This window comes from Calonectris borealis, chromosome 3 (assembly GCF_964195595.1).
Source record: "Calonectris borealis chromosome 3, bCalBor7.hap1.2, whole genome shotgun sequence".
In the NCBI taxonomy this organism is placed as follows: domain Eukaryota; kingdom Metazoa; phylum Chordata; class Aves; order Procellariiformes; family Procellariidae; genus Calonectris; species Calonectris borealis.
Genome location: NC_134314.1, coordinates 89,325,597 through 89,334,656, shown reverse-complemented (window position 1 = coordinate 89,334,656; position 9,060 = coordinate 89,325,597). Strand labels below are relative to the sequence as shown.

General features: G+C 41.2%; 1 protein-coding gene across 1 annotated transcript in view; it reads right to left on the bottom strand.

Annotated features, from left to right (window-relative positions):
• Nucleotides 1-3,538: 3,538 nt before the first annotated feature.
• The window catches only part of KIF26B (kinesin family member 26B), a 304,053-nt gene continuing 298,531 nt past the window's right edge, over nt 3,539-9,060 (bottom strand). Inside the window, exons 14-15 of the mRNA XM_075146579.1 lie at nt 7,567-7,717; nt 3,539-5,745 (exon numbers count right to left, since the gene is read on the bottom strand). Coding sequence (XP_075002680.1) covers nt 5,597-5,745; nt 7,567-7,717 — 300 coding nt within the window. The 3' untranslated portion in view covers nt 3,539-5,596. The remainder of the gene's footprint in view (nt 5,746-7,566; nt 7,718-9,060) is intronic.

Sequence of the window (9,060 nt, the reverse complement as noted above, 5' to 3'; positions counted from 1 at the left end):
ATCTTGCAATAGCTAGCAATGGCCAGGCTTGCGTCTCCAAAAACTGCTGGGTGTGGCCAATGCAAAAGCCTCTGGAGTAACAAAACAAAGACAGTGAGGAGATGAGGATTAAGCAAGGTATGTCACCCATCAGTGGATTTGAGAAATAGCACCTGTCCATATGGTCATCATCTCCTCCTACCGGTATTTAGCGATACGAACACTTCGATCTCTGCAGTGAGCTGGTGCATCCCTGATGCTGTGCAACCATCCCTCCTGTACCAACTGGCATCAGAGGGTCGCTCAACCTCTGGTTTATGAGAATCGTATTTGCTTCTGCTATGCACAAGCTTCAAGTTACGATTTTAAAGGTATTAGGACTAGACAGAAAGCTTTCTCACATAGAAAGCTAAGAGCCCAGGCTTTCAATTGATGTAACTATGCTGCATGCCTCACGCATATGCAGAAATTGCTGTATTTAACAGCCATGATTGTAAAATATCTTCCCTTAAATTCATGACACCCTGAAATGTAGAGTAGCTCATTTGGATTACTTTTCAGGCTTTAATGCTTCAATGACAGCCTCTACGTGGGAACTGTAGCAACTTGGCTTTACAGGCTGAAGAACATGGGGAAGAAAGGACCTTTAAAAGAAGCCTTTGAAAGTGTTTCAAGCATAGGTTTTCCCTACAGTATGGCATAAGTCAGCTTCATCCTGGTGAGTGCAAGGAGAAAGGTTTTACAGGTACTCCTTGGAGGAGGAAGGGGGAGCGATGTTGCCATCTGTGAACAGCTATGCCACCTCCCCACAATAATGTGTGAGGGGACTGTCTCTCTCAGGCTGTGTACATATACATTTGTTTGTATGCCTATATGCTTTATTTTTATGATTATTTTTAGCTCAGAACAAAAGATGCAACAAAATCACAAACATTTGTAAAAGGTGATGTTTGTAAAAGAGTCTACATCCTTCAGCTGTCACAAAATTTGAATTATATGCCACAGGTAATAGTTGCTATTTTAAGACAAACCATATTATCGAGATAAATGAAAAAAAAGAAAAAAAAACACTTAAAGACAGACGGAGTCTATCCTGTGAGCAAGCTTGGGATTTGATGTGCATTACTCCCAGCATCACTCCCAGCTTTCTGCCTCTATAATTGCCATGTTCAGAGATGAAAGAAAAAAATATTAGTGTGTACCTTTCATCCTTTTCTGCACATTATCTGCAGCTCTCACTGCTTGCTTCATGTCAGAGGATCATGCCATTGCTCTTTACCAGTTACTATTTTACGCAGCTGCAAGTTTCACAAATTACATTGTACGGCAGTGGGAGTCTTCCAAGACTGAATCGAGGCCAGATGTTCAGCGATAGCCCTGCGCATGGCCCTTAGGCAAATGCGGGGTATCAAACAGATAAGAGGAGTGTATTCTTCGACTACAGAACTAGCAGCACAGCAAATACCCAAAGAAATGGCAGGTGGATGAATTTTCCTTTTCCGCGCAACTGGCTTTACTCTGCTATAACTCTCCTGACTCTTAACGCAGTTGTCCCTCAGTTATACCAGTGCAGGTGAGATGAGAACAGGCCCGGTAAAGAGCTAAGAAAGGGAAGCCTGGGTATCGGTTTGCTTCCTTGCCTTTCTGTGAAATAATACGTCGGAGTGCTTAGATAGGAACGAATTGACAAGAAATCGTTTTGAGGCAAATACAAGGCAGGCATGGTAGGAGAAAAGACGCGCATCGTTAAGACAAACGCACAAGGAATTAGGGCTGCCCTATGCTCTCGAGGATACGAAGTGACCCAGCGCCCGGAGCTGGCAGGTGCGCGACCTGTGGCTGTCTGCCTGCTGCGAGCGCCCACGCAGGCCAGTGGGATGTCTGCATCCAGATCGCAGCCAAACTCTCCAGTCTAAGATTTCACTTGCCTTTGTGGCTATAAAGCAAGTTCTGTCCCTGGTATAAATAAGTATGCCAAGGTGAGCAGCTCTCAGAATGAGGCCCAAAGTGCCCCAGCTGCCCACGCCGGAGCACAGCGGTGGGGATGCGGACCAGTGGCTGGTATGCTGACAACGGAGAACTGTGATCTCCTGATACACATGCGAACAAAGAATTAACCTTCAAACCTAATTATGTTAACATTGCTGTTTCCTACTAAAGCTGTCCCAGGGAAATAAGACTGATTTCTGAACATGCAAACAATTAAGCAGTCCATTCACGTTGCTCTTGTGTATTTTGGGCAACTTAAGGCCTTTTAAAAAATCAGGATAAAACCAGCATTGCACTGGCAATTGCTTGAAGAATGAGACTTCCTGGATGACTTGCAGAAATGTATGGGTCTTCTGTAAAGTGCTGGCCATTGTAGACTAAGATCAATTTCATAATAAGGTCCTGATGCTTTTAATTATCTGTTTTGCAGATATTTGAAGTATAATAATGTAAATTCTAAAGTAAAAAGCTATTTTCAATGAGAAAACATTTCACAGATGTCGAATCTCCACAAATCTTCATTCCCTTTTATGCATTAAACCACCACAATTCCCAAAAATACAGTGGCAAATTCTGAAATGCACTGACAGAAAGTCAAAAAAGAGAAGATGAGTATGGATTTTAGGATATGAGTACTAGTGTATGATGGGAGTGTTGATGGCCACTCTGATTCTGCTCAGTTAGTATTTTCAGTATGCCAAATTCATCCTTGGCATAATCCATTTGGCTTTAGGAATCAATTTTGGTCCATCATGATAAACAGGGCAAACATATGCTTTTATTTTTTAAAATAATGGCTAGATAGATGCGCTTTTTGTTATGCTTCCTAATCTACAGAAGTACCAGATCTAGAGACAATGAATAATTGAGTTAATGATGCTGAGGAATATTACATGTAATAGATATTTTACAATAGCTCTGAAATGTGTCTACTTGATTTATAGAAACGTCACCACTTCTGTGTAAGTCCCAGACTATGTGAGAGGGCATCTCTTGATAATAATTCTGTGCATGCACCATTTGCTAGGATTTCACTTTCTTTCTATGAAGTGTATGTTTACTTTTACTGTACCGCTTGCCATTTACCATCTCACTGCAGATCCCCAGGGAGCCCAACATGCCCATTTTGGGCTGCTTGTTTTCAGCAGAGGAAGGACAATGCGTCCCAATTAGCCCAATGACCACCTTCCGGTAAACACAGCCATTTTCAGAAATGCTTAAGCTTAAAGAAGCAGCACTTAATTTCATGTGCACGACGAGGAAGGGTCTTCTTTGAATATGGGGGCATGGCCTGGGAGACAGGCACAGCACAGCATCACAGCAGTACAGGTCTACCTGGGGAGGCAGGAGAGTGAGAGATGGGAGCTGGCTGTGAAAGTCTCTCTCCTGTGTGACCTGGCAGCGTGTACCTGGGCCTTCGCGGGACTAAGGACATAAAGAAAGATGCACTCCATATCCCAAGGGTGCTAGGTCTTCATCCAGCACAAAACGGAAGGGGCAATTCCCATGGCTCTGTGGAGCTGAACTGAATTCATGGGGCTCTGTAGAGAAGAGATGGTCTCAACAGAACCAATACATAACAAGCCCCACTGAAATAATTACAAAGAGAAACAAAGCTAGGGAAATTGCATTGTTTGGGTTTTTTTCAGAGGTTTTTTTTGCCTTGAGAGAGAAGGGGAGAGAGATCAGACATATGTCTTTAATACTTACTTGGAATATGAGTTTCATGATAGGAAAATGCTGTGGAATAGACTAGAAAGTGACTTTCATATAGGACCTTTTTTTCCCTCCAAATAATCCTGTAGAATATAAGAATCTTCTACAAAATACAGTGACAAGGCTAACAAAATGAATAAGATTTGTTATTACAAGTTGTAGAGTATTAAAAGAAAATAAATCTGTATAAATGTTATTTCTATCTTTTTTTTTTTTTTTAAGTTTTTTTTTTCAGGTAACCACTAGAAAATCTATCAGTATTTTTGTAGGGTTATTTTTCCATTGGGATTCACTGCTTGGGATATTGTAAGATGGCATTAATATGACGGTGCAGGTAAAAGAAGAGTTGCATTTAAGTACAACAGTAAATTGATGCATATTGAGTATATGTTAAATGATGCTCTTATTTTCTCATAAGCAACAGGAAGGTAGCACAAGTGTATGTGAGAGAGGAATTTTTGTGAATGGGCTTATTTCAATATAAAAGAAGAAGAAACCTAATTCAACAAAATAATTCTTTATGCTCATACGTAATTAAAATGCAGATTTCACACATTTCTTTAAGAAACACAAAGGATGTTCCTTCCCACATACTGTTTTGTAGATAAAGACACAAACAAGTAGAACATTTGGATGTGCACTGAGGCACAGGCCCTCGTCCTTTTGATGTCAATGTGAATTTTGCCATGGCTTCAATACTGGAGTGTTGATAAGGAAAATGCCATAGCCAACATGCCTGAAGTGCTGTATCCACTCACTCACGACTCCCGTTTATTTCCAGACTAGCTGAGCTGAACAGAGCCTGCGCTTTTCTGGTACATCTGTGACTATGGACAGACTGGGCCAGGGACCAAAAACTGCCAAAACATGTTTTGCAGTGGTATATGTCAAAAAGAGGCGAAGCTGAATTTTATCAGTCATAGTCTCAAGAAAGAAAGACAGAACAGATCACTCATTTTTGGACCCTCAGCCCTCAGCTTAAAGAGTCATTTTCCAGTAAGTTGGGTTAGGATAAAAGTGCCTCTTCATCCATAACTCTAACCAGTACAAAGCTAAAAATACATGAAAAAGAAAGCAAGTTATGAGTGTTGGATCAAATGGAAAAGGTATTTACTTCATGGTAATGTCACCTCTCCTCTCTCATACATTGCAGAACCTACAGGCTGGGAAAATTACTGTGTCCTCCAGCATATAAGATAGTACAGAAGAACATACAAGCAAACCTCACTCACTGCTAGAAATATTTTTTGTGTCATCTGGAAAAGTTGAATTTCTCTTTGAGTGGCCTTACTCTGGTAACAAGAAAAGACAGTTAACATTTATTCATATGTTGTACTGATTAGGAAATATCTCTACAAACACAAGTTACTTAGAAACAGCAAGTCTGAAATAGGAGAAAACACCAAGAGAAAAACAAGCTGTAAATACATTTCAAAAGTGTGTTTGTTTTTTTCCTTTTTCTTTTCTTGACTAGCACCATCTGTACACAATAAAGTATGAACATAAATGTTTGGATAATAAAGATTTGCAAGGCACTTAAACAGTTTTTCTGGATAGGTTTTCTTTTAATGAACCTCTCAATGGAAGTCCTAAAACCACCTTTCCTCCTCCCTTAGCTAACGCAGGGAAAGAAGTGTCTTCTGCCAGCAGTTCTTATTTACAGACATGTCCTTAAAGGTTCCTCAAAGTGCTCTTTTAGGCTAAGAGAATCAACAACCTTATATCTCCATTTTTCACGCTCGTCCTGTTTTTTTTTAATACTACTCTTCTGTATAGTAAAGCAAATCTCTCATACACACAGTTGAGACTTGACTCCAACCTTCATCCTCATTCTGTTGTCTTTGGGATGCTATTCAGAAGGGAAAAGGAGGATGGCAGAGATGTGCATTGAAATTCAATTGAGGTTCACTCTTTATCGGCGTCTAGAGGTGATGTCAAAACAGGTGATCATCATGAGATGGGCCTTGCAGAAGTTGACACGGTTTTCCAAACGCTCAGTCACACATTCCAGGGCCTCCAGGTATTCCAGAGAATCCAGCTCAAATACCTGCTCCAGATCAACTGTGGGAAAGAAAACACAGATAGGAAAAGCAAACAAAACCCAGTGCTGGTGGGCGGGAGAGACAGAGCTAATTCAAGTCTTTAAAGCCATCAGCAGTATACAATATTATCTCTGGCTTGCCATTGTCATCAAAAATTGCCTCTTCTGTTTAATGGCTATTAAAATGGCACAGCAGCTTGCTGATGGTGAAGAATACTGTTAAGATTGCATTGGATGCTTTCTTGAGCGATATGCTCTGCCATACTCTCCAGAAGTACAGAAGCCTTTTGCCACACTCCAACATCCTTCCCCAAGAAAAGCCACCAGAACTATTCTTCCAGCAACCACGTGGCTCACTGCAAAGAAACTGGCTGGCACAAAATACCTGTAGGCTTCAGGTTAACCTTCATGCCCATAAGGAACACACAGGTTGAACACCATGGGGAAATTCAGCAATAAGGTGTAAAACAGGCCAAGTTAAATCTGTTTACAATGATTTCCATTGTTTGCATTCAGGGTCTGCTTCAGCACCACGCTTAAGCAAATTCTGAATGCTAAGCACATACTTAAAGTCATCCCTATTCGGGGCATGTATATGAGATGTACCGACTCTCTCAGACATTCTGCTGGCCAGAAAGAGATTTAAATAGGTGCTCTGCCCTGGGAGGGCAAGTCCTTTGCTGAACTCAGAACTCAGAGTTAGAAACCAACCTCTAACCTCCTTGCTCCTCACACCTCTCCCTATTCCATGTGATTCTCACTAGACCACTCAAGAGGGGCAAGGGAAGGCGTACACATCAATCACTCCACCACAGGTGCCCATATGCTGCCAGACACCAGCTGGCAGCGTCTTCCGTGCTTGTCTGAGCCAGCACTTCCCATCTTATCTGGTCCCTGAGGTCTGTGCCATCCTTGAGGCTTTCTGCATTTATCACACTGGAATCAGAAGCAAAGGCATCACACAGTAAGTGGATGGCAATGTATGGCAAAGTCTCTGCTCCCTTTAAATCTGTCCTTTTTACCTCTCTCCCTTAATAACGTTCCTGAAACATATACTGTGGTTGTTTTGCAGGATGTACCAATCTAGTCTTAACTTATGGCAGCTGTCAAAGGAAGAGTTAGGATGCTTTAAGAGAACACACCAGCCGATCTCCTTTTGCCACCTGCAATTATCCTAAATAAATTGAAGCTCGTTTTTTTTCCTAGAACTCTTTGACATGAACTCATTTGCTTGCTAATACAAAAAATTGTTGTACAATTACTGCAGTACTCTTTATCTTTTTTCCTTTGAGGTGTTGAGGTACTTCTTCATTTGAATGTGAATGCCCTTTAAGCTCTCTGAACTTTACACATCTATAGATATAAAAAATGGGCCAAATTCATTTTTCATGTAAGCCCACTGGTGCCAAGGGACAAGTTTGCTCCATAGTGTTATTCTGTGGTAGAAGAGCAGATTTATAATATTGCTCATATGTCTGAGTGATCTGAGGCCAAAAAAAAAAAATCTCATTTTCAGGAGCTGTGGACTGAAACGCATGAACGTTAATCTACCAATGGCAATACTCACCACTACAATGCTGTACCATTTCAACACTCAGCTCTCAGGCAAAAAGGATTGTTCAGTTCCACTGTCAACATTTAATAAGAATTATAGGGACTAGTTCTAGAAATACAGTCAATCTAAAACTTGCCCTTAGGTCATATGTCGGTTCATTTTAGTCTACAAAGAGAGTAGCTCACATCTCATTCTTAGCAAACATTTCTGCTCCCCTCCTTGCCCGCCCCCCATGAAATAAACCAAAGGACATCTATGAGTCCAGGCAATAAAACAATGTCCTTACATTCACTGAGCCATTTATTAGGATCCAGCATCAGGTACTGTTTGGTCACCTCCAGTTCTCTCATTAACCACTCGTACTTGGCCTTGACCTCAGCAATTCTCTGCTGGCGATGCTCCAGGATTTTCAGCTTGGCATTGAAACATATCACTTCCTGCCAACCAGGAAAAAGGAGCAGGGAAGGAATAGGTGAAGAGGAGAAGAAATACCCAGACCCATTCAGTCACATGATCTTCCAATCAACAATACTGACAATGAGCCATTTACTTTGGAAGCATATGAATCACTGCATGAAATCATCTATCATCTGTTTTATTTTTATTGCTTTTGTTTGGTTTTGATGTTTTCCATCAGTGAGCTTTGGAGACTTTGCAACGATAGTTAATAATAAACCATAATAATTAATAACAGGCAGCATCTTGAAATCAGATTAACTGTAGCAAAACATTTCTGGTTTTTGTCACCAGAAGTTTGGCTAAGAAAATCTAAGCTCTTGGGAGAAGGAAATCCATTGCTTGCTGTATTAAAATCCTAAATACATCTTTGTGCTTGGCCCATAAGAAATGCAGTAGTCATATTATAAAATAAGAGAACTGGTAGCAATATCAAATTTAAAACATCCTTAAACAAAAGGAATATGTTATGAAAAGCGCTAGCAATTCACAATCGTTAATAAAAAAGATATATTTTCTCTAAAGATATGAGGCACAGTAAGAGCACAGGGTGCAGGGCTGTCTGGAGACACCCAGCCTGGCCTCGCACGACTTCTGAGGGATGGCAGCCATCAAGACGTGCAGTAAGTGAGCCCACGGTGAGGGCTGTGCTACCCTCGCTAGTGTGGGAGCATTCCCAATAGAAGAATTATCCTCCTCCAAGCCTGTGTGAAGGTCCCAACCCTATTCTGCCTTCTGCTCTGTAGACAAACCTGCTCTGTGGGTGAAGTGCAGTGGAAACCCCACCCCAACAAGTGATGTTTTTCTCCGTACAAAATCATATCGGAGAACAACATCACAAACAGCCTAACCAAGTGACAGGGACTAGGAGGAAAAACTGCCTTAAAATAATAATAAAGTCTATATCCACAGTTACTCTAAAATTAGTGGTATTCCACCAACTTCAGATACTCTTCCCAATCATACCTCCCAAGAGCTGACCTTTACAATTCCCTGATCTTTTTGTAAATTTGGAGGCCTGAGGTTGTCAGGAACAACTTTGTTAGAGAGCAGACATTAGCTATCCAGAAAACAATACCATCAAAGCACTTGAGGCACCATTGCTGCCTTGAAAGACAGATGTGACGAGATGCTGGAGCACAGTAACCGCCAAGACTATAAGCAAGGGGCAAAAATGCGAGGTACCAATGTCCGTTAGCTGCTATGGAAGAAGGCATAACTTGAGTCATAACTGCTCTTAAATGAGGTAATAGGTTTTGCTGCCTGTTGAATTAACCGTATACAATACTACACATTTCTGACTGCATAATCTGAATTCCTCCTC